Consider the following 26,327-nt stretch of genomic DNA (forward strand, 5'->3'; position numbering starts at 1 on the left):
GCCTCCCAGCTCCTGCCCTCGCAAGCCTCTCTCCAGGGCCAAATGCCCTGCTTCCCCGCAGCTGTCTCCAGGACCTGCCCTCTTCTGCCCCTGCTTCCAGGCCCTCCGGGAGCCCTGGAGCCTGCCCCCCCCCCTCTCGTGGAGTGTGCCCTTGTCTGGGGAGGTCTAGAAGCCCAGCACCCTCCACCCAGGGTGGGGTGTGCAGGCAGCCCCCAGAGCCGAGCCCTCAGAGCAGCAGGCCCAGCAGCTCCGGGGCCGGGGAGACAACCGTGCTGAGAGGGACTCACAGGGCGGCGCTGAGAGAGGGACCGCGGGCCGCCGCAGCAGAGGGTCAGGTTTAATGGTCACTCTACGGGGTATCGTACATGGTTAGAGCCCGCACATCCCCGCCCTCCCTCGGCCAAGGACACAGCCAGGTGCCCTGAGGCCCAGGCTCTGCAAAGGGGGGCCTGCCCCCGAGCCCCAGCTATATACAAGAGCGCCACCCACCCACCAGCGGCTCGCCCTGCGCCCGGGAGGCGGGGTCCAGGCCCTCAGTGCGGCCTCAGGGTCTCGTGCGCGGGGCCCAGCCCCGACCGGCCCGCACGGCGCCTTCCCCCTGCCGGGAGGGCGCACTGGGCCGCAGCAGCGCGGGCTGCGGGAGCACGCGGGGCTCCTGCGCCTCCGGCGGCGGGGCGGGGCGGGGCGGGGCAAGGGGCGCGCGCCCCGCTCCCGCGGGACCCGTTGGAGGACACCAGCCCGGGGCGCTCGCTGCGCCGGGCCGGCGGGGGGCCGCACGCACGAGCCGAGCCGACCGGGCCGGGCGCGGCCCTGTGCTGGTGATGGGTTCGGCAGGGCCGGCGGGTCGCCCGCGCGGGACCGGAACCGGGACACGCACGCACTACACGAGCTCACAAGGGGCGGGAGGAAATGGCACTTATTCTGCGGCCGCGGGATGCGCCCGCCGGCTGAGGACTCGACCGGGACCCTGAGCGGTGAGGCTGCCCTGAGGGGCCCGGGTCGGGGCCGGCGGGCGCCCCGGGGCCCGAGCGGCGGCCCCGCCCTCACAGGACGTCCTCGAAGTCCAGGAGCTTCGAGTGCTGGCGGCTCTTCCACAGGCGGTACAGCCGGAAGTCGAAGTAGGTCTCGATCATCTGCTTCCCTGCGGGGCGGGGCGGGCGGGGCGGGGCTCAGGGTGGAGGCGGGCCGGGGCGGGGCCGGGGGTGGGGCTAGGGCAGAGGGGCGGGGCTCGCGTGGAGGTGTCCGCCCGGGGCGGAGGGAGTAGCAGCTAGAGGCTGGGCGGGGGCACAAGGGGCGGGGCTGCGGCTCGGGGCGGGGTTCTCGCTCAGGGCGGAGCTGGGGGCGGGGCGCTGCCTCCACGGCCCCACCCACCCGGAGGGCTGGGTCTCAGCCCGACCCACTCACCTTGGGCCGACAGCTCCAGCGGGGACTCAAAGATGACCCTGTACGGGGTCATGAGGGTCCTGAGATTCTGGAACAGCTGAAAGGAGGGGGCAGAGCCATGAGTCCAGGGCAGGGGTGGGAGCGGGAGGGCATGAAGCGAGGAGGGGCAGGCACCCGCACCACCGGCTGGGCTAAGGCGCAAGGGCCTTCTCTGGGAGGCCGAAGGGAGGGGAAGGGGAACCTGGGGAGAAACGCGGTGGGTGGGGTGATTCTGTCAACTCTTCTCACGGGACGGGGGTCTCCAGAAGCCTGGGTGGGGCCCGCGGGGCTCGCACCTTCTCCCCGTTGGGGTTCCCCAGGATGTAGCAGCCCATGATGTGGACGACGTTTGGCTCCGGGTTCACTTTGCTCATCAAGCGGCTCAGCCGCTTCCAGAAGCTGGTGAGGGAGGGGCACGTCACCGGTGGTCTCCAGCCCAGGCCCCCGGGGAGTGAGCAGAGACGGCCCAGGGCCCAGGACGAGGGGGCCTCCTGGTGAGGGGACTTAGGGTCTGGGGGCAAAGGACACCGCCCCCAGCCCCCGCCCAGCCCCAGGGCCAGCCCCGCCCGCTCACTGGATCATGTCTTCTTCCTTCTCCACTTTGGCGAAGGTGGCCACCTTGTTCTTGAGCAGGTACAGGTGTCCCGGGCCTCCCTGCAAGAGCCGATGTCAGCCTGGCGGGCTGCACGCACCGGGGGTCCATCGGCGGCCCCCCCAGCACACACACGTGCGGGGAGGCGGTGCACCCCCCCAACCCCACTCCCCAGCGGGGAGGCGGGGGGGCCCTACCTGGCAGAATATGAGCATCTTCCAGATCTTGGCGCCCTTGTGGTAGATGTTCAGCTTCTTCTCGATCTCCTCTGGGGAAGGAGGGTGAGCGCTGCCCCCAGGGCTCCCCACCGCCTGCGCACGCCCCAGCCCCCCGAGGACGGTGGGGATGGGGGGCACATACCCAGGATGTCCTCGAAGGTCGCGTGCTCGTGGTCCTGGGACAGACACAGGCCACACCTGAGTCAGGGCCGCACCCGGGCCGCAGCCCGCCGGGCCCTGGGGCACAGGAGGGGCTGGGGGGCACTCACGTAGAGGATGGGGATGATGGAGGGGTCGTCCCTGCGGATGATGGTGGGGATGTACTCAGCCTTGGGCACCTTGGAGGAGATGAGCTGGGGACAGCACACAGAGCTGCTCAGGGAGGGTCTGGCCGCCTCCGAGCCGAGGGGCGGCAGGAGCCCCTGTGAGGCGAGCCCCAGACCCCCCAGTGGAGACACCCCCCAGGCAGCCCACAGGGGAGCCCAGTGAGAAACCGCCCCTCACCCTCCTGGGCAGCCCCCCGTGGCTGCGTCAATCCCAGTCACAGAGAGTCGGGTTCCCAGCGCCGAAGGACCTCCCCCTACACCTGCCCAGACCGGCTGGAGAAGCCCCGGGGCCAGGCCTCACCATGACCTTGGGCGGCAGGAAGCCCTCCGTGTCGCAGGCCACGGCCTCCAGGCCCTTCTCCGTCTCCCAGTCCGAGTCCTCAAAGGCCTCGCCCAAGGTGCAGTGCGAGCTCTGCAGGTCACTACCTGAGGGGCAGGCAGTCACCTGGGCTGGGGACCACCAGCGGGGGACTCCGGGAGATGGGTGGTGGCCAGAGCTGGAGAGCCAAGCCCTGCAGAGTCCTCCAGGCCAGCGAGGAGCACAGGGTGGTGGAGGGCGCAGGGCCGGGGCGCCGCCAGCCGGGCCATACCGGACACCGCTGGGAGCCAGAAGCTGCCTGACCAGGAAGGCCAGTGGGCCCCAGAGCAGGGCTGGAGGGACCCCTCTGGGACGCAACGAGGAGCTGAGCATCGCAGCCCCTCAGGCCGGGCAGCGAGCAGAGGCCTCCAGGTGACACTGCCCAGCACCACCACAGCGTGAGCTCTGCCCGCGGGGTCGGAGGTGCCGGCGCGCCCTAGTTTACTCAGGTGGGTAAACTGCGGCTCAGAGTGCAGAAGCACAGAAGCTGCCCCAGCAGGGGGCCTGCCCTGGGAGCCTAGGGGGGCCTCTGGGAGGCGGGGGCTGGCCTGTGCGGGACACCTACTGTCTCGGGAGTCGTGGGAAGTGTCGGCTTTCATGGGGGTGGGGTCGCTCCAGGACCGGCTGAAGCTCCGCTCGCGCCGCTCTGCGAACGCTGCAGTGAGAGCACAACCCGCGTTAGTGGCGGGGGGTGGGGCCTGAGGGGACAGGAGGTGGGCTGGGCCGATGGCGATGGGGGTGTGGCTCCCGGGCAGACTTTGGGAACACTAGGGGCAGTCTAGGAGCTCCAGGCTGGGGCAACTGGACGACGCCAACACGGGAGGGGGCGGGGGGATGGTGGTGGGTGTTGGGGACTATGTGGAGGTGCTGGGTGGGACTAGGAACGGAGATGCGGAGGGCCAGGCCAAGTGCCGGGCCGAGGGGCGGAGCCCGAGGACACCGGCGGGAACCGGGACTGTGGGCAGAGCGGGGGCTACCAGGGCAGGGCTAAAGATGAAGCCTGCAGTCCCGGGCAGGGCTGGGGGGAGTCGTGCATCGGGGCGGAAATCGCTAGCGGAGTGGGGCTGGGTCTGGGGGCCTGGGTGCTCTTCCCCGGCACAGCGAGCAGCAAAGAAACCCAGCCGGCCAGAAGCAGGCCCCGCCCCGCGCCCCGCCCCCTTACTCTGGGCCTTCACCCTCCGGCTGCCGACCATGCGCAGGTGTTTCCGGAAGTTCCTGGGGAAAAAGGCACCAGGGGCTGCCGAGGGCTGGAGACGGGGTGGGCAGCGGCCCCTGGCCTCACTGTCCTCGACCGCCCCAGCCAGACACAGCCCACGGCCCTGCATTCCCTTCTTTAGCGAGAGATGCTCTCCCTGCACCCCTGAACTCGGCCACCCGCCCGGCGCCCACCCAGAAGCAAACCCCACCCAGTCCTCTCCTACTGAGACCCTTCCAGGGCTCACCCCTTTGCTGCCCGGCCAAAGGCACAGTGACCAAGCCTTCTCCGGCCACCCCACCGTCTGTCCCTCGGTGACTCAGGGCGCCAGCAGGCCACCACCACTTCACGCCCTCCCACTCCCTCCTTGGGCCCCGGCCAGCCTCCCCCCCAGGTGGCCAAGGGCTCCTCCTCCTGCACTCAGCTGGGCAGCGCCACCGTCTGCACCCCCCCAGGTAGACGTGAGGTCTGCAGGCAACGGCCCCTCCCCCGTACTATGTTCCTGGACCACCTCGGAGGCAGGGTTCTTGGTCCCCAGACTTTGTGCCCTGGCAAGGCCCAGTGTCTGAGATGCACAGACAGCTCCTGGACATGTCTTTGAGGCGGGGACCGGGGACAGTAAGCCTGGCCACTGACCCCACAGCTCTGGGCTCCAAGGGCCAGAGGCAACTGCCAACGTGCCCCCAAAACAAAAGCCCGGGGGGGCCCAGGCCACACGGCTCCCCCGGCCCCCGCGTCCCCAGGGCAGGGCCAGGCCAGCGGTCGCCACCACCCTTCCCCCATCCGGGCTGCGGGGGCCGGGGGCCCAGGCCGGGCCAGCACAGACAAGAGACGACCCTGGTGGCGAGTGGCCGGCAGGCCCTACCTCTGGATTACAGACGCGGAATCGTTCTCCCGTTTCCGGCGCTTCCTCTCCGCGTAGCCCCTGAACACCCTGGGAAACCGCCGGGAGTCAGCACTGCCCTTGGCCACGGGCAGAGGGACAGACACAAGAGGACAGACGCACGAGCACGGGGACCGGTGGGGCGTCCGGGGCGCTGGGCCTGGTGGGGGGGCCCTGGCTGCCTTGCCCTGTCTCGGCCCGGCCCCCGGCAGGCCCGCTGCAGCCTCTGTGCCCGCCGGGAGCCGGCACTCCCTCACGGTCTAGGCCCTGGGCCCCGGCCTGCCCAGGCCGCCGGGGGCGGGAGGGCCGCCCGGGGACAGCCGTGCGCCCTTAGGCTCGAGGTCCCACAGAGTACTTACGAGATGCTGGCGGCGCGGCCGGACGGGGCAGCGTGAGAGAGAAGACACAGTGAGCCTCCACCCCGCAGCCCCCCGCACTCCCGGTGGTCAGGTCCCTCCTTGTGCTCGGCTCAGAGGCCCTCACGAGTGCCCGGGTGCCAGCGAGGCGCTGAACGCTGTGGCCAGCCCCTGAGAGGGCAGAGGGCCCTGCAGGCACCACGGCCCCGGCTGCCAGGTGCTGCACCTGGTGGCCTGGCTGCCCTGCCGGCCCTGGGGCCTGAGGGCACCACTTCCTGTGCTCGGGGCGGTAGCCTGTGCCTCGGGGCTGTCTTCAGTGTGGGGCACACTACAGCCGAGGGTGCTGCCCCCCAGAAGGAACCCCAGAACCGGAGACCCCGATGTGTGTGGCAGATGCGGGGCTCTCATGGTGCACGGAGGCACCAGCAGGCTGCCCGTCTGGGGCCTGTGTGAGGGCAGAGCTGGGTGACACAGGCCCAGGAGAGCCGCCCCCACTGGTGACCTTGGGCTGCAGCCTCCAGCTCGCCCCACAGACAAGACAGGACAAACAGACACAAGGAATTGTGAGGGACGGGGGAGGGCGGGGGCTGGCAGAGCAGCTGGCGGTGCCTTCCTTCAGGCCAGCGCCACACCTGGGCACGCGGGCTGCTCAGGAACAGCCAGCCAGGAGGCCCCGGGGCAGGGGCAGGGGCAGGGGCGGGTCCGGGCCCCGCGAGGCGGGCTGGGACTCACGCTTGCATAGTTGTGGTCGCTGTCTGGAAGCTGAACAGGCTTTCCTTGGGGAACCAGGTGCGGATGGGGGTGTGGCTGCCATCTGGAAGAGACGGAGGGAGCAGTAGCCAGGGTGGCCTGCGGGTCCTCCTGGGGACGGGGGTGCTGGGGCCGAGCCAGCGGGGCCACGAGGTGACATGCGCCCACACATGCCCCAGCTACTGGGGCCCAGAGAGCTCGGTGGCGTGATGATGCTTTGCTGGTCCTTGCTTAGCTCCCCTTGGGCTGCCCACAGAGAGGACCGCTCCTTTGGGAGCACAGCCTGTTCTCGGGAAGGGTCACTGTCCCTTTGGGAGGGAGAGCCCAGCAGGGACAAGGGCTGACACCCCTCTGGGGGGCTCCGGGGCTTTCCCCACGGCGATGATGCTCTGGATTAAGCTCAGCCAGACCTGCCCTTCCCCGGACCCTTCCAGGAGGGTCCGGGGAAGGCCCTCGGGGAGCATGGAGACCCTACAACTCCTAGAGGAGGAGGTAGGAGGGAGAGGGTTGAATCGGCTCACCCCTCTCACCCGGACCCCCACCCAAGCCCTTGCCTATGTCGCTTGGAGGAGCAGGAGATCGTGGACGGGAACTGCCCACACCCCAGGCCTGCACCCCGACACCTAGGCCGACCTCGGACTCGGAAGCCCAGCAGGTGTCCTCGGGGGATGTGGAAGCTCAGCCGATTAGAACTCTGCTCTTCAGCAAGTGACCTCAGAGCCAGAGGCACAGGGCTGCCTGACCGCCCCAGGGAGGCCTTTGCAAGACACGCAGGCCTCTGGGTCCCCAGCACCCACACAACTGGACCATCCCAGGGAGAGGCCCACTGGCCGGCCAGGCCCCAAACAGCTGTGTGTGCCCTGAGGTAAGCAGAGCTCTGCTTGGTGGGCCTAGGGCAGGGGTTGTGCCCCAGGACTACCCAGAGGCAGCCCAGCCTTCCAACTAAGCCACATTTTCTGCCAGCTCAATTCTCAAGAGCCTCCAAGGCCCCCTCCTCCAGGAAGCCCTCTTTGACTGACTTGGTACTCGCAGGGCCAAAGCCAACCGTGGGGCACGGGACAGGACAGCAGGACCCAACCTGCACGCTGTGACCTGGACACCCTCCACCTGTCCAAGCTTCATGGTGGCTGCTGCCGGCAGACGCCGGCACCAGCACTCCGCCCGTCCTCCCCACCCCGCCACATGCCCCTCACCAGACACGCGGTCCACGCTGTACATCCTCTCCAGCTTCTTGCGGCGGCCGCCGGTCGGGGGCAGCGAGGGCTGGTCCAGCGCGAAGGCCCGAGGGGAGGGGCCCGGGCCGAGCTGGGCGCACCCCGGGCACTCCTTGGAGCCCTGGCGGCTGCCGGCCCAGCTCTGGCAGGGCGTGCTGACGTCCTCGCAGCTGCCGCCGGGGCTGGCTCGCAGAGGCTGGCCGTGGCGGTGGGGGTGCTGCTCCCGGCCGCGCCGCCCCTTCACCACGCCCAGCTCGATGGCCTCAGCCTCAGGGCTGGGCAGCAGGGCCGGCTCCCCCGAGATGGTGTACACGCGAGACTGGGGGCCCTCCCCGGCCGGCCGCCCCAGGACCGCCTCCTCGGAGAGGCTGCCCTCGCAGCGGCCGTCGGAGAGGACGGAGAGGCGGCGCTTGTTCTGGGGGGGTGGCGGCATCTCCGGGGACCCGTCGTGGCCAGAGTAGGCGTCCGCCAGCAGGTGGTCTGGGGAAGAGGCCGGAGGTGAGCCTGTGGCCTGAAGGCCCTGCCCTCCCACTTTCCCAGTGCACGCAGGGCAGAAAAGACCCAGCGAGTCCCTGGCCCGGCACGGAGCCTGGGGCTGTCCCCGGCCCTGCTGACCCAACTCTCGTCCCTGCGCCTTCAGAACCTGTGTCCCTGAGCTCCTCCCAGAGGCTCCCCTGCCTCCTTTCTGGGCCCCGAGCCCCTCATTGTGTGTGTGGGTGGTGGGGGGCAGGAAGGAGCAGACCTCCTCCTAGCCTGCCACCGTGCTCCTGTGCCCAATGCCAACGTCTCCCCTCCCCCCAACCAGCTGGCCCCCAGAGACAGTGGTGCCAACCCTGGGGGGTGCCAGGAGGCCTGTTGCCATGCCAACGGCCCAGGCTGGGTGGGTGCCATGGTGATGGGTGACTCGAGCTCCTGCTGGGGCCCTGGGCCAGGCCAGGCAGGGGGACGAGGAAGCTGGCCGACAAGGCAGCTGCTGGGCTCACCCCTACAGCGCCCGGGGCGTGCCGGCCAGCCTGGAGCAGGGGCAAGGGCAGCGGCCCGGCCCGAAGAATGAGGGCTGTGGACGGACCCCACCGCGGCAATGCCTCCCAAGCCCCTACCTGCACCGTTCCGGTTCTCAGGGTGACTCTGGGACAGGTACTCGCCAAAAGCTCGGGCGGCTCTGAAGGGCGGACAGCGGGGCGCCGTCAGTGCACAGCACCCCCCGGCACCCCCCCCCACCTCGCCTCGCCCGCACAGGAGCGTGGGTCCCCACCCAGGCCCCAGCCCCGGCGAGGGAGGGGTCGGGGTCCCCCAGGGCAGGCACTCCCACCCAACGCAAAAAGCCTGGGGCAGGCGGGTCGTGGCTGCCCGGACCCTGGGGTCCCACTGCCCTGTGGCTACACCTGCAGAGCGGCCCTGGCCAGGTCCTGGGGGGCACCTGTCACCCCGCACGCGCGGGGGTGAGGTCTCCGGGAGGGCGCCCGCGGGGGCGGGGTGGGGGCGGGGAGCCGGCGCAGCCGGAGCGCTCACCGCACTTTGGCCGCCACAGACGACATGGCCTCGCTCCTCAGCGCCCTCCTCCGGGAGGCGGCGGCGCCCATGGTTGAGGCGGCGGCGCATCCCCGGCCTCAGAGCGCGCCCCGCGCCCGCCGCCTCCGCCGGGGCAGCCGCGCGGCGCAGGGGCTCCGGCCGGGCACCCGCATGGCCGCGCCGGGCCCTCCACGTCCCGCACCCGGCACCGGCACCGCGGCCAGGACCCGGGAGCCGCTCCGCCCACCGCTACGTCAGGGGCGGGGCGTTTTCCATGACGTCAGTGAACGCGGGGCTCTGGTCCCCTGAGCATCAAGACCTCGGTGGCAGCTCCCCCAACACCCCGGGGTATGGCGGGGCCAGGCGGCGGCGCAGCCTCCCGGGCGCTCAGGGACCTGGAGGCAGGCAGTCCCGTCTCCGCGCGGTCCCAGGCCCGGGGTCAGGGTCTCCCTGCCCCGCGCAGACGCCTATCCCCCGCTTGGGGACTGGCAGCAACGGCAGGGTCCAAAGTCACTGGGCCAGCAGTTCTCCCTCTTTTTGTACAAAAGCTCCCCCAACGCCGGCACTATTTGCAGACGGGGGACAGCAAGTGTGGGCGTCCCGCACTTGGGAGCATCTGTGTGTCCCAGTGACAGATCTCAGAGGCTCATCCTTGGCTTGGGGGACCCCAGCTCATCCCAGACATCAGGCGCCCTCCCTGCTTCTCCCGGAGCTTGTTGCCCAGGGTTCTCAAGTCCCAGCAGTGGGGTGTCTGGGGCCCACAGTCCCCACATGACGCGCCCCCAGGAGAGCAGGCAAGGCCACGCCCACCCGGGCCCCAGGGATGCGGCCCTGCCCGTGGGGCCAGCCTGGGCGCAGCGCCTGTCTGGCTCCAGTCAGGCACTTCTTGGCGTCGCCTTTGCCACAAGGACCTCAGCACAGGCAGGACACCCCACACAGTCACGTCTGCCTTTATTGACGCACTCGGCGGGAGCACCTGGGCTCCGATGTCTCTCAGAGGCCCTGGGGCTCGCTGGGCTGGCGGCCCCCGGGGCCGCTGTGTGTGCAGGAGTGCCAGTGCGGGGAGGCCACCACACCCGTGCAGCCCCGGGCTCCGGCCGGGTCCCCTGCCCTGGGAGCCGTGGTGTCCGACACAGGCCCACAGGTGTGCGGGCCTCAGCAGGGGCCTCTACCCCTCCAGGCCAGGGCGCCAGGGGGCCGAGGCGTCCTGGGGCGGCCTAGGGGAATCCAGATGGGCGTGCTGGTGGCGAAGCGAGGGCTCCTCCTCCTGGAAGCAGACCGCACCGTCAAGGTGGGGGCGAGCTGGAGGACCGGCCCCGGGGGTGGGGAGGGGGACCCTCAGAGCCAGTGGGCGCACGCAGGCGGCTCACCCAGTCAGAGCCCGCGTCCGCAGGGGCACTCTGGAAGTCGGCGTAGGCCTCCTGGAAGCCGTCCGGCAGCCCCTCCTCGCACTCGGTCAGGGAGTCGGACTCGTCTGGGCAGAGGGGGCTTTGTCGGTCCCCCCCAGGGCAGGAGTCGTCCTGCAGGGGCGGGCAGGGCCCCACCCCCAGCCTCCAGGTCCGGGGGGCCTGCTGCGTGTGCCGAGGGCCTGGGACACTGCCGCCAGCACCCTCGGCTGTGCGGGCGCGGGTCCCCAGCCACCGACTCACCGTCCACCACGGCCGCCTTGGCGGGCTCGATGCGAGACACGATCTCCGCGAGGTCGGTGAAGGAGGCGTTGGGGCAGGTGAGGACCTGCAGGGGGCGGCAGAGGGCACGTCCAGCCCAAGCCACTGCTCCCCGCACCCCTGCCGCAGCCCCTCTGTGGCCCCTGTGGCCCTCGCTCGCTGAGGATCCCCAGCCCCCGGAGTAGGGGCAGGGGTCAGAACGACAGGTGGAGTCCTGAGCAGACCCCCACGGAGACCACCATCCCCTCCGGAGGGTTGGAGAGGGACCTGGAGGCAGAGGCCGGGAGGCAGCCCCCAGAGCTGCTGCCTGCCTTTGACTCGGTCTTCTTGCCGGGAGGGCCTTTCAGAGGGGCTGCAGGGAGCAGGGCGCCTGCTCGGGTGGCGCGGAGGAGGAGGGCAGGGCACAGGAGGGGACCTGGAGAGGGGCCCCCGCTGGGCACTCACGTCGCCTGCCTTCATCTTGCTCGTGCCCTGCCGGTCCTGCAGCATCTTCTCCAGCACGCCGCCGCGCGCCCAGATGCCGAACACCGTGCGCCCGTGCTGGTACCCCACCTCCTGCACACAGAGGGGACCCGGGCGGGTGCTGGGCCCACTTCCCGTGCTCAGAGGGCAGGGGTCGGGAAGAGGCGGCATACACCGCACCGCACTGGCCCTCACGCCCCGCCCCCACTCACGCAGATCTCGGTGAACTTGCCGAAGTCCAGGGTGCCGTAGCTGTCGATGGGCGGGCGCAGGTACTCACAGTAGTCGCTGCTCCGCACCGACTCCAGCTGCCGCACGCAGCACACGTAGGCCAGGCGCGACTGGATCTCCGCCATGTTCAACACCTGCCGCGGCACAGCTGCCTGGTCTAGCGCCCGGGGTCGCCCCGCCCCTCCCCGCCCCGCCCCTCCCCAGGGGAGCTGTAGCTCCGCCCCAGCCCTTCCCCAGGCCGACCCGGCCCGCAGGAGCTGTGGGGAGGCTGCGAGGAGTGGAGGCAGGGCCCGCCAAGCCCAGGCTGCGCCCCCACCTTGACTTTGGTGGCCAAGGGGTTCCAGCGCTTCCACAGCAGCCACCACCCAGACAGTGCGTCACCGTAGTTGGTGAGGTCCGTCTCGTCCCGGCTGCCCACGTCGATGGCTATCACCACCTTTGCCCCCATTGACCTGGCCACGTCCGCTGGGAAAGAGGCAGCCCTGTCACCACTGGGACAGCCGCGCGGTGCCCCAGGCGGGGACAGAGCCTGCCCGATAGACCCTGAGGCCAGCGCAGTACTCAGCACTGTCCAACAGGTGACAGGTGTGCCCAAGAGGGGGCCCCCCCCCACCGCACGCCCGACGCCTGCGAGCTGTTAGTTCCCACTGTGGGCGCAGACAGGAGGGAGCTGCTCCCTGCCTCTCCTTGGCCCCGGCTCTGAGCGCCGCCGAGCTGACAAACGAGCCATATGCCGGACTCCCGGCGCCCCGGTGTGCGCATGCGCGCGCGCTCCCTGCTCCGCGCCAGCCTGCAATTTCCCTTGGCACACGCCGCAGGAAACGTGCGCCAGCGCTGCGGGGGCGGAGGCGGTGGCGGCAGTACCTGGGAGGTTGTTGATGTAGCCCCCATCCATCAGCAGGTGTCCGTCCTTGGGGTCGCAGAGGGGGGGCATGTAGCCCGACAGGGACATGCTGGCCCGCACATACCTCCACAGGGAGCCTGGGAGGGGTCCAAAGGGCGGGGAGGCTGCCGCACGTGCCCAGGCCAGGAGAGGAGCCTCCCTGGCCTCTCGCTCCTGCCCTGCACCCTCGGCTCATGCCTGGCCTGCGAAGGGTCCGGGCCTACACGTCCCGTCTCTGGCCAGAGCACTGGGCCCGGACACACCCGGACGTCATCCTCCCCAAAGCCGAGAAAGCCAGGCGCACCCCAGGGCGCCTCCGCGTGCCAATGCCGGGCGCCAACACCAGGTGCCAAGCCTTCACCCAGCCCCACCCCCTTCCCCACAGCGGCAGACACACTCCAGCAGCTCCAGACACACGGCCGGGCCCAGGCCTCAGTGCCACTCGCAGCACAGCGCCCCCCTCAGGCCCACCGCAGTCTCGCCCACAGCCAGCACAAACCAGCCCCCCCATGGCCTGAGGGGCCCTTCGCTCACCCTCCACCCAGTTCACACGCCACCTCCTCCTCCTCCCAGAGTCTTTCCTCTTGGCCTTCCGGGCGTCTCTGGGCTCCTGGCTGTCTCCCCAACACCCTGCCCGTCGTGGGCACCACACAGCACCTCTGTGCTCGGACCCCCGCACGCACGGAGCCCCCGGGCTCTCCTCTGCCCAGGGTGGGACAGGCGCTCACCGTCCGTGTGGACCCGCATGGCTGAGGCCGAGATGTCCGTGGTGATGGTGAAGTAGGGGAGCCACAGGTCCTGCGGGGGAGGGGGGCTCAGCGGGGTCTCCTGGCCGCCAGGCCGAGGGGCGAGGCGAGGGGCCAGGAGGGGCCTGAGCGGGGAGCGCAGGCCAGTGCAGCACCTCGATCTGCCGGTCCTTGAAGACGCTGCAGATGCTGCTGTTGAAGCCGGCGCCCGAGAACATGGACGTGATGGGGTAGGTCAGGTCCAGCACGGTCTTCACCATCGACGTCATGTCCTGAGTGGGGGCACAGTGAGGCCTCAGGGGGACTCGCAGCCCACCTGGGGACACAGGCGGCAGGGGGCCCCCCGGGACCCAGCAAGAGCCTGCCTCCCGCAGGGCGCAGGCACACGGGCACCTGCGGGTCCTTCCCTAAACAGAACAAGGGTGTCGGGAACTGACCCCCTTCTCGTAAACTGACGGACGCGCAGCCCCCCGCCCCTTAACGAAATCTCGCAGCAAGCCACCATTCCCCAGCCCAGCTGACCCCAGTCCAGGGACCAGACAACTGGGCACGGCCCCCGTGTCCCCGGCCCACTGAGGGGCTGATCCTAAACTGTCGAGCCTGCCATTCCCACAGACACACCTGCAAGGGCTCCTCCCCGCCTCCTGGGGGGCACTGGTGCTCCCCAGTGGCCCTGTGGGGTGGGCCGTGCCTCTCGTTTCCAGGGGAACCGTGGGTGACGTGGACCTCTCCGTGCTGCTCTCGGGCACCTTTATAAACTGAGACCAGGCACCAACCAGGGCCAGCCCCCGTGCACCCCTCCCCGCTGCAAGCCTCGCCCTGAGCCTGGAGCCCCGCTGAGCCATGTGCAGGGCCAGTGGCCCCAGTGCCCTCCTACCCCGCCGCCCTGCGACCCAGGGGAGCGGAGGCCCCTACCTCAGCCCACTGCTTGGCCCGGATCCGAATCTGGCTGTAGTTCCGCTCCTCGGCATACAGGGCGCCCATGAAGGCCCCGATGGACGTCCCTCCGACCATGTCCACGGGGATGCCGCACTCCGCCAGGGCTCGGATGATGCCGACCTGGGCGCAGCCTCTGTGCCGCCCGGGGGTGGAGGGCAGGCAGTGAGCGCTACCACCAGGCCCGGCGCCACTGTGCCCCACAGGCCGGCCCGGCCCGGCCCCGCCCATTCCTGAGATGCCCAGCTCCTTCCTGCCCAGACAATGCGCAGCAGGGCCGCTGACATGCGTGCGCGCCGCGCCACCCTGGCGCCCCCTGAGGCCCACCAGCTCCGGGCCCTGTCTCCCCACCAGCGTCCAAGAGACTGTGCAGCTCAGCCAGCTCGGGGCGGACTCAGGAGGGGCGTAGGACAGAGTCCAGGCCCACCGGAAAGGGGGTTCGGAGCTCAGCGTGAAGGGCACACAGAGGAGCCCCCACAGGGGTGGGAAAGCCGGAGACCGACGAGCGTGGTCGCTCCGAGCCGCCAGCGACTCTTCCCGTTTCTCACGCGATGCCCCCACTCGCAGAAATAACGGGCACGAGAGAAGACCGCGCGAGCACGGCCGGAGGACACCCGGACAGCAGACGACGGAAGAGGGCCCGGAGGCGCCGGGTGGCTGTGCACCACGAGTCCAGGGACCCGGGGGTGGAAGCCCCCGGGGCGCCCCCTGCGGAGGGGCGGAAACGCGTGGAGGGGGCGCGGCCGGAAGACGAGTGGGGTGTGCAGCGGCGGCGGCGAGCAGGCCCCGGGGGCGGGGAGCCCCGCGCCAGGCTGCACGGGCCCAGCCCCGAACGGGCTGCGCGGAGGGACAGAAGCCCGCTCAGGAGAGCGGGCTGCGGATCCGCACCGAGCGGAAGTCCCTGCAGCGGCCCGGAGCCCCGGCACAGCGAGGGCGGAGAGGGGCCGGGGCCGGACCGCGACGCCCAGGGCACTGAGCACATGGCAACTGCGACAGTGACCAGCGCCGCGGGAGGGGAGCCGGGCGCCACAGCAACGGAAACCGGAGCACGGGCCCCCCGCGACCCCGCCGAAGGGGTGAGAATAGGGACAGCCCGCCGAGCCCGGGAAAGGTCACTCAGAGGTTACAAGTAGAGGCAACGCACGGAAGCTTCCTGACACACACTACAACTGCTAGAGGGGACGAGTGGTAACCAGGTACGCGTACGGCAAAGGGTGCTCGGGTGACGGACCCCGCCAGGAGCCATCAGCCTGAGGGCGCCACCCCTAGGCCTCGCGCGCTGAGCCCGAGGGAGCATGCGCACACTCACGCCTGGGGGCCGCGCATGCCCAGAGCAGGGGAAGCGGCGGCACTCACCGGGCTCCGCCGCCTCCGAGCACCAGCGCGATGGCGTTTCCCGTCAGCACCCGCGCCAGGCGGGAGAAGTCCGAGTGCCGATCTGGGGGCTTCTGGAAGAGCCGCTCGTACAGCTCCACCTGAGGGACGCCAGCGGCAGGGGCTGGGCTGCTCGCCGGACCCCGCTGCTGTCCGACACCCACCGGCCAGCCCCCTCGGCAGCCCCAGGGGGACAGGAAGCCCCAACCCCGGCCGAAACCCTGGCCCGGGGGCGGAGAGCGCTGCAGGCACAGACTCCAGGCGCGGATGCAGCTGCCGAGGCACTGGCACGGAGCTGGGGGCAGGTGGGCTGTGCTCCCCCGCCCCCAGGGACGGGGCCTCGGGGTTTGCACTCGCTTCTACAGGGAGCAGCGGCTCCGCTGGCCGCAGCAGCACGGGGAGACGGGCGCCTCACCAGCTTGGGCAGGCTCCTCCGGGAGAACACGCGGCGCGGGCAGCGCAGGTGCAGGTGGCCCGAGCACCAGCTGCGCATGTTGAGCCACTCGACGGTGCGCGCGGGCGCGGGTCCGTCCTCCCGGTGCAGCAGGACCAGCTGCTTCTGGGCACGCACAGCCGCGCTCTCCAGCATCCGCTCCAGCTGCGGGGAGCAGAGTTGCAGTCAGGGGAGCCCGAAGGCCGGGATGGGGCTGGATGCCACTGTGGCGACCAGGTGGCACCCCGGCTCTGTACACCAGCTGGGCTGTGAAGCCCTCTGCCCTGCCCCCCCCCCCCCCCCGGGCTGTGTCTCCCCACCGCCGACCCCGCCACGCGGTGCACGGGCCGCCTCCTGGAACACGGCCCCTTGAACACACGCGAAAACCTCAGATGATGAATTTTGCAAACACTCCCTTGCAAGGGAGGCTCATTCCTCGGGGAGCAGGGACCTGCGTCACTGAGGAGGGACTTCTGGCTGCCCTAGGATGGGGGCAGAAGCTCGAGAGGAGAGCACTGGCAGAAAGCGGAAGGAGATGGAAGATGGCGGCCGAAGAGTGTCCACCTCATCCCCACGAAGCAGGAAAGAGACAGGAGTGCCGGTGCCCAGAGGGGCGGACGTGGCCCCAGGCCTCCTGCAAAGCCTGGCGGACCTGGAGGTGCACACCCTCCAGGCCAGGTGGGCCCGTGCAGGCAATGACCTTCCAGTCCACAGACCGGGGCAGTCAGGTGGTGGGAACTCACAAACAGGGAGATTTCAAAATGATTAAAAAAAAAACAGGGCACTGTTTCTATAAAAGCTCGCCCTGTAAGGCAGAGCTGCCCACTCGCAGCACAAGTGTGAAACCCGGACAGAGGCTCCAGCTTCACAGGAGGCCGTGGGGGGTGGGGGGGGGGGAGCTGCTCTGCTCTGTGCTAAAACAGCTACCGAATGTAATATCTGGGTGTTAACTCTTGTTACCCGTCCTTTCCGAGTTCCCGAAATACTTCATTCAAAGGGAAGAGCAACAGAAGGATGCTCCCTGGCGTGCGTGTGTGCATGAGGAAGGAGCGGCCGCCGCCGCAAGGACCTGCCCTGCCCACAGCCCCACTTTCCGCCCCCGACCAACGCCCGGCCCCACCACTGAGGCCCCGCTCCCACGGCTCTGTCGCACCCACAGCTCCGCTCTCTGCCCCAGGTGGCCCACCCACCTCGCCCACGGTGGGCTCCTGCTCCCCCAAGCCCACGATGAGGATGCAGTCCGCCTGTCGGATGCAGCGCTGGGTCCAGGGCGTGAGCGTGCCGTCTGCCTGGTAGAGCACGATCCTGTGGATGTCCTCCTGCTGCCCCAGCCAGCTGGACAGCCTGTACTCGTGGATGCTGGAAGACACAGACGGGGGTCCTCGACAGGGTGGTGCTCTGACAAGCTGGGGTACAGACAAAGGGGCCGCAGACGTGGAGGGCAGACACGGGGCCCCGTGGGTATGGGGGCATAGGCACGGGGGTGCAGGGCCCGGGGGGTGCAGACACAGGGCACGTTTCCAGGCTGTGCTGGGGCTGGCCGGGAGCCGGGAGCCGGGCGGTCTGTGACGAGCAGGCGGGGGTACCTGTCCAGAGCCGCAGAGCCGAGGCGCTGCTTTATGTTGTCGCTGGTCAGCAGCAGGACTGGGCCTGGAAACAGAGCCTCGGGTCACGGGGAACCTCCCGGGCAGCCTGCCTCCGAGGCAGCGAGGCCGTCCACAGGAGCAGCCACTCCCCCAGCACGTCTGCCCCTCCTGGAAGCTGCGGCTGGCCTTGACCTGTCGACAACCAAGTGCCTGTGGCCTGAGGGGCACCTCTGGGCAGGTGGGTCTGCACGGGGAGAAGTGGGCGCAGAGCCCCCGGGGCGGGGAGGACTGCACCCGCTCAGGGGCTCACCAGCCAGGGGCACGGGCTTCTCTGGACGTGTCTCCCCCTCTGCACATGAAGGGCTGGCAACTCCGCAGCACTGGGGCTGTGTGCTGGGGGCAGGGGACTCATGAGCTCGTAAAGTGCAAGACAATGCGATTTCCCAGACGCAGGTCAGCAAGGCTGGCTGGACCCAGCGCGGTCACCGGGGCTGAGATGCACAACTCCCCACGTGTGCGCCTCAGACAGCGCAGGCATCTGGCCTCTGCAGCGTCTCAGCGCCTTCGTCCAGAGTTGCCAGGGCCTGCCCAACCAGTGAGGCCAGGGTCCGAGTCCACAGAGCGGCCGCTGGGGCTCGGGACAGACAGCCGAGACAGCAGCCGGATCCCTGCTCAGCAGAAGCAGTCTGGAGAAGGGAGGGCTGCCCACACACACGGTCACCTGACGTGGCAGAGGAGGCCCAGCCAGGCTGGGGTCAGAATTCAGTCTCTCTAAATGAGGTGCTGGGTCAGCTGGAGAAACCCAGGGACAAAGTGAATCTTGGCTACCTCCTGTCATGACCAATCACAAAAATCAGTAACAAGATAGGGAAAAAATGGATAAACTGGCCTACATCAGAACCAAGAACTTGTTTGCCAAAAGACATCAGTGAAAGAGGAAAAAAAAAAGCCACAGAAAAGGGATAGTACCTGCAACATTTTCATCCAAAAAAGGAATTGTAACCAGATCACAGACAGAACTCTGCCCATCGGCAGGACAAGGTGGCACCCCAAGGAAAGGGGGTGATGTCACAGGCACTGATGCAGGAAGGCACCCCAACGGCCAGTCACCAAACAAACCTCCCAGTCCCGGAGAACTGCACATCCCAGCGTACGGAGGCCCCCTGAGCACTCGCTGAGGCGCACGGGAAGAAGGCCGCCACAGCACGGACGCACGCTCTTCCCCGGCGTGCACGGAACGTGCGGCAGGCTGGGCCACAAAACAAGGCTCGATGAACTGAAGTCACACAGCGTCTCTTGGTCACAGTGGTGTGAAACTGGAAACCAAGAACAGGAGGAGACCGGAAGATGCACGAGTACGTGGAAGTTAAACAATACACGCTCACTCAACCAGTGGGTCAAAGCTGCAGGGAAGCAGCAAAGACTTCATGTGCCACAAGCACATGAACACACAGCGTTCCGGAACGTCCTGGACGCGGTGAAAGGAGGGCTGAGGGGGAGTCGCAGCCACCAGTGTGGACAGTGAGGAAGAAGAAAGTCCTCAAACTAGCTTCATACCGTGAGGAACCAGAAAAAGAACATCAAACTAAACTCAGAGCTGCCCTAGCTGGTGTGGCTCTGTTGGTTGCAGCGTCGTCTATAACTGAAGGGTTGTAGGTTCAAATCCCAGTCAGGGCATATACCTAGGCTGTGAGCAGATCCCCCGTCCAGGTGCCCGTGGGGGCAACCAATTGATACTTCTCTCTCACACCAGTGTTTTTCTCTTCCCTCTCCTCTAAAAATCAATGAGAAAATGTCCTCAGGTGAGGATAAAAAAAAAATAAATAAAATAATAAAATAAACCCAGAGCTAACAGAAAAAAAGAAAAAATATGGAGCTAAAATAAAGAAAATAAATGAAACCCAAAGTTGGTTCTTTGAAAGAAGCAACAGAAATGACAAGTGTTTAGCAAGATGAATAAAGAAAAAAAGAAGATTCAAATCACTAAGACAAATGATAGACTGACTTTACAGAAATAAGGAGGAGCATAAGAGAGTGCTACGAACAACTGTACACCAACAGACTGGATCCTCTGGATGAACTGGACACGTGTCTAGAAGCACGAGACCCACCAAGAATGAACCACAGAAAACCTGCACAGACCTATCACGGGCACCAAGATCGAGCCAGAAACGACGAGAATGAAACCAACAAGAACAGCCCTGGACGCGATGGCTGCACCGGTGAGTTCCACCAAATATCCCAAGAACAGGTGACACTGGTCCTCCTCAGATTCTGCTGAAATGCAAGGAGAAGGGACCCCCTCATCCCGCCCCCCCACCTGTGCACGTCCTCAGCACGAAGGACTCGCTCTCTTGGCTCTTTTGCTGCATGGGCGGGGGGGCACTCCTGGCCCCCCTCCTCTGGCCGCCCGGCCTTCGCGCCCCCCTGGAACTGAGCACCGATGGACTGTGCCTGCACGCCCGCAGGCCTGCTGGTCTGTGCCCGCCCCCGCCCCCCGTGTCGGCGAGAAGAACCCAGTTTCTGGGGTTTCCCTGTAACGCACAGACGTGTGCGCACATGCACAGGTGCACGCACATGGATGCACTGCGAGCACACGTGCGCACCTGCACGTGTGGGCACAGCCACCCGAAAACCAGTGACGTCCGAGGACACGCACAAAGCAGACGAGCGTCTGCCTCTCGGGCCCGAAGCCACGGTTACGAAACCGGGGGAAAGGCACATGGATCTCGCTGCTATTTCTGCAACTTCCTGTGCGCCTACAATTACTTCAAAGTGAAACCTTTCCACTCCAGAATAAAACCTTCCCCCCCCTTGGCAGGGAACGAGCGCGTCTGAAGAAGGCCGTCGGCCGCGCAGACGGCCGGGCCCCCGGGCGCGCTCAGCAGAGAGCTCCGGGTCTGGGGAGCTTGTCACAACACAGAAAACAGGACTGAGGGCCAGCAGTGCCCTCTGTGCTTCAAGGCTTCGCTGGAGAATAACCTGTGAACGCTGCACAGGTGCAGCAGCGACTTTCGGTCTCACAAGTCGCCCTCGTCTGGCGTCTGCTCGGTCTCCCTGGCACCGAGCGTCTGCATCAGGTGGACACGGGCGTCGTCTCGGGTGCTGCGTTGTTTCACGACAGAGAGCGTTCGTGCGTCCGCGGCCGGGCCGTTTTTTAGAGACGACCCCTGAAACCTGGCGGCGCCCTGTCACAGCAGCCTGATCCCGTCTCTCACTGTGGTCTCGCACAACCGTGCAAAAACCTGCTACTTGCCGATAGTCAGGAATAAACTGTGTGCCTGGGGGAATTCCTGTGGGTCCTCAGGGATCTCACTTTCTCGCTTCTGAACCCCAAAGTCTGACAGCTCTCAGGGATTTGGAAACACAACCCAAGCTTCCCAAACCCAGCCTGGGGCGGAGGGGCGTGGCCACCAGCACCCGGTCCGCGCAGGGCCCGGTGGGCAGCGGAGCCGCGGGCACCCGCCCGGCAGGCGTCACAGCTCCTGTGGCGGTGGCGGTGGCGGTGGGCTCGAGCGCAGCCCCCCGGCCCCAGGCTCGGCTGCGAGGGCACCGCCACCACTCGCAGGTGCAGCAGAAGAGCCTGGAAGGACCACGAGGCAGGAGCAGGGGTCGGCCAGGCCGTGGGCCGCGGGGGGCGGGGCTCACCGATGGCGCTGAGGGCGTGCCGGAGCTCCAGGGCGAAGGCGGTGAGGGGCACGTCCTCGGACGCGGGCAGGACGGCCACCGTGGACAGGTTGCTGGCAGGGTTCCCCGAGTCCCACTTGCTGCCCACAGCGTGCAGCCCGAACTGGTGACCTGGAAGCACAGGGTCAGGGGTCAGCGCGAGGGGTGGGGCACCCCCGTGACCAACCCTGGGGCTTCTAGATGTTTCCGAGGACACCCTGGCACAGGCGGCCTGGGGGGGGGGGGGCAGGAGACGAGAGCCGGGCACCGGAGCCCCTCCCGCTGACACGCAGGCCTCGACCACGGCACACCCCTCGCCCAGCGGCGCTCGGCCCGCGGGAGGGGAGGGAAGGGAGCCGAGAACAGAAAACTCAGGGACTCGGACGCACGTGGAGGCGCACGTGGAGGCGGTGAGGCCGGTGCTGTGAACCCGCCCTCCGGGAGCGCGGCCTCCGTTCCAGAAACGGTAAGCAGTGGGATCCACAGGCACGTTTGCGTCGGGGCTGGTTGGGGGCGGCGGACCCAGCCTCCGAGGGGCCAGTCAGTGCGGGCACAGCTCCCACCCTGAGACGCCACGTCCATACCCGTCAGCCTCCGTCAGGGGGACCCGGGCGACGTTTATTTCCAACAACAAAGCCACTTCCCGGGCGTCAGCGTCTCCTGTTTCCACGGAGGGGCAGTCGCACCCCTCCTGCCAGCCACCCGCCCCTCGAACCCAGGCCTCCCGCGGCCAGGCCGCACCGAGGGCTCTCTCCCCGGCTTCCCCGCCGCTCACCCCCCAGCCCAGCCGTCCTGTTCCCGCACAGACCCCCTGGCCCCCGAGGGCACGGCCAGGCACGTGCACTGGACACGCAGAAAGGCCCAGCTGCCCGAGGGTGCGTCCACTGTGGCTCTGCCGAGTCGCACCGCCCCGGTGAGGAGCGGAGGTCCCGACAGCGGAGTGTGGGCCAGCATGGGGGATGCAGGATGGGGTGGGGGCGGTGCCGAGAGCTAACGGGGGCAGGGCTGGAAGTGAGGTGGCCGGCGGGTCTCCGGCTGCACTTGGGCAGCAGGGCCCCCCTCACCGGCTTTCCTGCGTCCTCCTCAGGGACGGCCTCCCTCCGTCTCTCCAGTGACCTCTGCCGTCGCCAGAGTGAGGAAACCGAGGGTTGGCCGCAAGCCCCACGGCAGGTGAGGCTCAGGTTCTGGCCCCGGGGGAGGAGCACAGGGAGGCAGCCCTCAGAAGGGCACAGAGAGCTGGGGGCCTTGACTCTGGGGATGGTCCACAGACGCCACAAAATCAGCAGTGACCCTGCTGCTGCCTAGCTCCGGGCAGGCGGGTCCTTCCCTCTCCTTCCCCATCGGGGGCCGCCTCCAGGGCAACTGTCTGGGGCCCCCAGCACTCAGCAGACACCCCCAGCGGGCTGGACCCCCCCCCCCCTCCAGCCCTGTGCCAGCAAGCAGAGGCAGCACCCCCACTCAGAGGGGGGCAGAGAAAGGAAGTCTCCGGATCCGACTGAGAAGTTCCTGGCTGGCTCCCAGGGAGCCCACGCGCCACACGAGGCAGAATCACAGGGCGGGGCTCTGGGAGAGCAGCAGGGCGGGGCGCCAGCCTGCCGGTGCTCCGGGCCGGGCTGCTCGGGCCTTGGGAGTCAGCCCACACTCAAACCCAGTCCCGGAATGCGGCCCCGAACGGAGTGCTGGGAGCTGGGGAGGACAGAGAACCGTGACGCAGCGACAGGCACCCGGACCGGACCATGGAGAATGGTGTCAGATGCCCACGGGCTGAACATGAGACACGGCCCGACTCTGTGCTCCCCCTGCAGCCGGCTCCCCCCGCAGCCGGCCGGTCGGTTACAGGGAAAACGAGGGGCGGCCGGTCAAGAGGGCGGTGCAGGCACACACAGCTGGCCTCCTCCCACGGCCACCTCAGAATGACGACTGAAATACGGAGCAACCAGCACTCGGGACCGTCAGAGATCGAGCTGAATGATAGTCTGACAACCACGGAGTTAGAGAAACCACGTCCACCCAGACGGGTAGGAGGGGTGCAGACGGGGAACGGGCTGGTCCCTCACCCACGTGTGGTGGGTGAACATTCAGGAGGGGCGTCTCAGGAGTGGGGAGTCCCAGCCCCACACCAGGCCCCCAGCCCCGGGTTCCAGGGCCAGGAAGAGAAGTCCCCACAACTTCTGGCTGCAAAAACCAGTGGGGACTGAGTCGGTGGAGGAGGCTGCTGGAGCCCCGAACAGTTCCTCTTCAAGAACCCACACACAGACTCGCCTACTCAGACTCCCTCCTCTGGTCTCCAGCACCAGGGTGGCAGCTTGAGGGGCACCAGTGGTGTGGGGGGTGGGGGGGGAGGCCGAGGTGCCTGGCATCAAGGCGAGCACAGACTATTGTTCCTTTTTGAGCCAGTAAGCCAGCAGGCTGGTGCCACATCTGAGGCTCCATCAACCTGGCTAACACTGTGTGACCCGCCTTGGAGATCCCCGGAGAGTCTGCCCCACCCAACTCACAGGCCACCCAAGCTGCTTTTCCATATGAATGGCTGGTCTTGGCTCCTGCTACACAACTTCCTAAATCCTCGCAAACCAGCACAGCTGGCCTCACTGAGCCCCAGGCCCAGCACAAGCAGCGGCCTTCTCAGATTGCTCTGTAGTTCAGGCAGGGGGCCCTAGGTAAAATACAGGTGGGGTTTGACCTTGGCTGGCACCACCCGGGAAACCCCAGGGCCAGCGCACCCAGTGGACAGCTACAGACCACATCGGAGCACCACCACCTGCCCTGCACAGCTGATCCTCCCCGGAGGGCGGAGGTTGTGGTCAGTGGTCACAGCCAGTCCTTGCAGCTGACTGGCCTGGGTCAATCCCTCCCACTGACCTGCCAACAGCAACCAAGGCTCAACTGCAGGAGGAGGGTGTGCTCAGCCCACATGGAGGGTGCACCTGGGGTATTCAACTGGATTATAGGGGAGGCTGTGCCACTGGACCCCACAGGACACCCACTGCATTGGGTCATGCTACCAAGACAGGGAGTCACAGCAGCTCTATCTAATACACAGAAACAAACACAGGGAGACTGCCAAGATGAAGAAACACGGCCCAAGTGAAAGAACAGATCAAATCTCCAGAAAGAGAACTAAACAAAATGGAGATAAGCAACCTATCAGATGCAGAGCTCAAAACACTGGTGATCAGGATGCTCCAGGAACTCAGTGAGGACCTCAGCAGCATAAAAAGACCCGGTCAGCAATGAGGGTGCACTAACTGAAATACAGAACAGTTTACAGGGAACAGCAGCAGAGTGGATGAAGCCAAGAATCAAATCAATGATTTGGAACAAAAGGAACAAAAAACAACCACCCAGAAGAACAAGAAGAAAAAAGAACCCAGAATAATGAGGAGAGTGTCAGCAGCCTCTGGGACAACTTCGGGAGGTCCAAATTTGCCTCAGGGGTGCCAGAAGGACAGGAGATAGAGCAAGAAATTGGAAATCTATCTGAAAAAATAATGAAAGAAAATTCCCTCATTTGGTGAAGGAAACAGACGTGCAAGTCCAGGAAGCACAGAGAGTCCCAGACAAGGTGGATGTGAAGAGGCCCCTCCAAGACACGTCACAATTAAAGTGCCGAAGGGTAAAGACAAAGAGAGAACCCTAAGAGCAGTGAGAGAAAAGCAGTCAGTTACAGGGAGGTTGCCAGGCAGTAGGAAGGTTGGGGTGATGGGGGAAGAGGTGAGGGGATTAAGAAGTATGAATAGCCCTGGCTGGTGTGGCTCAGTGGTTTGAGTGCAGGCCTGGGAACCAAAGGGTTGCCGGTTTGATTCCCAGTCAGGACACACGCCTGGGTTGCAGGCCAGGCCCCCAGCAGGGGGTGCATGAGAAGCAACGACACATTGATGTTTCTCTCCCTCTCTTCCTCTCTCCTTTTCCCTCTCTCTAAATATAAATAAATAAAGTCTTAAAAAAAAAAGAAGAAAAAGAAGAAGTAGAAATAGGTAGCAGCCCTGGGGATGTAAGTCCAGCGCAGGAAACAGAACAGCCGAAGAACTTACACGCGTGACCCACGGACACAAGGGTGGGCATGGCCTGAGGGAGTGGGGCTGCTGGGTGGAAGGGGGCAGAGGGGGGAAAATCAGGTCACTTACAGTAACATAATCAATAAAACATAACTTAAGAGTAAAACAAAATAAAATGAATCCCCCTCCAGAAAAAAGTAAACGGAGGCAGACATGCCGAGTCTGCCCAGGACCGAGACCTCATGGGCCACAGGGTCGGCCTCTGCCGCCCCCACGCAGGCCCGCGTGGCCGCCCCGTCCCCTCACGCTCCGAGGCCGCAGTGGACGAGCCCGGACACAGCGCTGCCCTCCTGCAGCTCACAGGCCGGTGCTGGGGGGGCAGCAGGGCTCCCGGGGGAGACAGGCCGCGTCGGGCAGCCGGCGGGCGGGGACAAGTGCTGCCGGGACACAGGACGGCGACCAGGGAACCGAGGGGCTGGGAGCACAGCCCAGGGCTGCGGGGGTGGGGGCGCACTGAGCCGGCGGCTGGGGCAGAGGGGGCAGCGGGCCGAGGCGGGGGCCCGGCACGGCCAGCGGACTCACCGGGCGCGGTCCCCTGCTGCAGGCTGCCCAGGATCTTCTCGCCCAGGAGGTGGATCAGCCGGGTCACCACCTGGGGCGGGGAGCACTCCTTTCAGACCAGGACCCACGGTCCCCGGACCCCTGTGCTCAGAGCCACCGTGGCTGCCGCCGGCCCCGGTCCGTGGCGGGGGACAGGCCTCCCGCAGGCAGCCCCACTCCGCCTGGACCAGGACGTGCGTGGGCCCTCCGTCCAGCACCTCCGTCCTCCGGCCTGTTCGTCACCCGGGGGACGGCGGCTCCCGGCAGCAGAGCCCCGCCCTGTGAGGGGCCAGGGCCGGGCCCACACCGGCCAGAGCCCGTCCTACTGACCGGAACCTCGGGAACTCCGCTCTGGCTGGTGTGGCTCAGTGCACCGAGCACCGGCCCGCGACCTGGTTCCATTCCCAGCCGGGCACGTGCCTGGGCTGCAGGCCAGGTCCCCAGTGGAGGCAGCCACACATTCGTGTTTCTCTCCCTCTTTCTCCCTCCCTTCCCCTCGCTCTAGAATAACTAAATGAAATCTTTAAAAGTAAAGAAGAACCCTGCCATTCCACTGGCGGTCTGCTCCGCACTACCTCGCCCTGTGCCTCACCCTGACCCCGAACAGAAGCCCCCCGCCCAGGCGCGACGGCCTCACGGTGCGGGCGCCCTGCTCCCGGAGGCGGCCCCGCTCGGAGCCCTCACCTGCGGGTACCGGCGCTTGATGGACGTCAGGGCCCCCACCGGCAGCTTGGCCAACTCCGAGTCCCGCACGGCGTGCACCGTGGTCGCCCTGGGCTGGTGCGTGAGCGTCTCCACCTGCGGAGGACACGCTGGGAGCCGCGGCCGCACTGCCCACCCGCTGCCCCGCGCCCCGCAGCAGAGGGTGGGACACGGGGCAGCGCTTCCCGAAAGCGGGTGTGGGTGGGGCTCCTGGGGC

General features: G+C 67.3%; 2 protein-coding genes across 6 annotated transcripts in view; both read right to left on the minus strand.

Annotated features, from left to right (window-relative positions):
* Window positions 1–900: 900 nt before the first annotated feature.
* NSMF (NMDA receptor synaptonuclear signaling and neuronal migration factor) lies at window positions 901–9,624 on the minus strand. 4 transcript variants are annotated; one of them, XM_028529593.2, is made up of 16 exons: window positions 8,827–9,624; window positions 8,415–8,476; window positions 7,294–7,794; window positions 6,083–6,164; window positions 5,354–5,359; window positions 4,977–5,045; window positions 4,079–4,131; window positions 3,482–3,571; window positions 2,860–2,984; window positions 2,502–2,585; window positions 2,375–2,408; window positions 2,212–2,282; window positions 1,997–2,076; window positions 1,719–1,821; window positions 1,405–1,480; window positions 901–1,141 (listed from the first exon to the last, which is right to left on the minus strand). In XM_028529593.2, the coding sequence occupies exons 1-16, from the start codon at window positions 8,895–8,897 to the stop codon at window positions 1,044–1,046; spliced, it is 1,605 nt and encodes a 534-aa protein (XP_028385394.1). In that variant the 5' UTR covers window positions 8,898–9,624; the 3' UTR covers window positions 901–1,043. The 4 variants fall into 4 exon arrangements, with proteins under 4 accessions (XP_028385394.1, XP_028385387.1, XP_028385414.1 ...); XM_028529586.2 differs by lacking the exon at window positions 5,354–5,359; XM_028529613.2 differs by lacking the exon at window positions 4,977–5,045.
* A 136-nt stretch (window positions 9,625–9,760) lies between these two features.
* PNPLA7 (patatin like phospholipase domain containing 7) overlaps window positions 9,761–26,327 on the minus strand; it is a 32,509-nt gene continuing 15,942 nt past the window's right edge. For both annotated transcript variants that reach the window (XM_036022516.1, XM_036022515.1), the window contains exons 19-35: window positions 26,093–26,206; window positions 25,391–25,460; window positions 20,793–20,942; window positions 17,145–17,208; window positions 16,749–16,917; window positions 15,541–15,723; window positions 15,108–15,226; window positions 13,731–13,887; window positions 12,971–13,087; window positions 12,798–12,867; window positions 12,051–12,167; window positions 11,503–11,651; window positions 11,168–11,320; window positions 10,938–11,048; window positions 10,476–10,560; window positions 10,197–10,300; window positions 9,761–10,093 (exon numbers count right to left, since the gene is read on the minus strand). In XM_036022516.1, coding sequence (XP_035878409.1) covers window positions 9,995–10,093; window positions 10,197–10,300; window positions 10,476–10,560; window positions 10,938–11,048; window positions 11,168–11,320; window positions 11,503–11,651; window positions 12,051–12,167; window positions 12,798–12,867; window positions 12,971–13,087; window positions 13,731–13,887; window positions 15,108–15,226; window positions 15,541–15,723; window positions 16,749–16,917; window positions 17,145–17,208; window positions 20,793–20,942; window positions 25,391–25,460; window positions 26,093–26,206 — 2,031 coding nt within the window. In that variant the 3' untranslated portion in view covers window positions 9,761–9,994. The remainder of the gene's footprint in view (window positions 10,094–10,196; window positions 10,301–10,475; window positions 10,561–10,937; window positions 11,049–11,167; window positions 11,321–11,502; window positions 11,652–12,050; window positions 12,168–12,797; window positions 12,868–12,970; window positions 13,088–13,730; window positions 13,888–15,107; window positions 15,227–15,540; window positions 15,724–16,748; window positions 16,918–17,144; window positions 17,209–20,792; window positions 20,943–25,390; window positions 25,461–26,092; window positions 26,207–26,327) is intronic.

Source organism: Phyllostomus discolor, chromosome 3 (genome assembly GCF_004126475.2).
Source record: "Phyllostomus discolor isolate MPI-MPIP mPhyDis1 chromosome 3, mPhyDis1.pri.v3, whole genome shotgun sequence".
Taxonomy (NCBI): Eukaryota; Metazoa; Chordata; class Mammalia; order Chiroptera; family Phyllostomidae; genus Phyllostomus; species Phyllostomus discolor.

Bases quoted from the DNA above. Each gene is read 5' to 3' on its own strand.
- NSMF (XM_028529593.2), bottom strand. From the start codon at position 8,897: ATGGGCGCCGCCGCCTCCCGGAGGAGGGCGCTGAGGAGCGAGGCCATG. The intron at 7,795-8,414 runs GTAGGGGCTTGG...CCTCTTCCCCAG, and splicing joins TGAGAACCGGAACGGTGCAG to ACCACCTGCTGGCGGACGCC. The intron at 6,165-7,293 runs GTGAGGGGCATG...CGTCTCTTCCAG, and splicing joins CAGCGTGGACCGCGTGTCTG to ATGGCAGCCACACCCCCATC.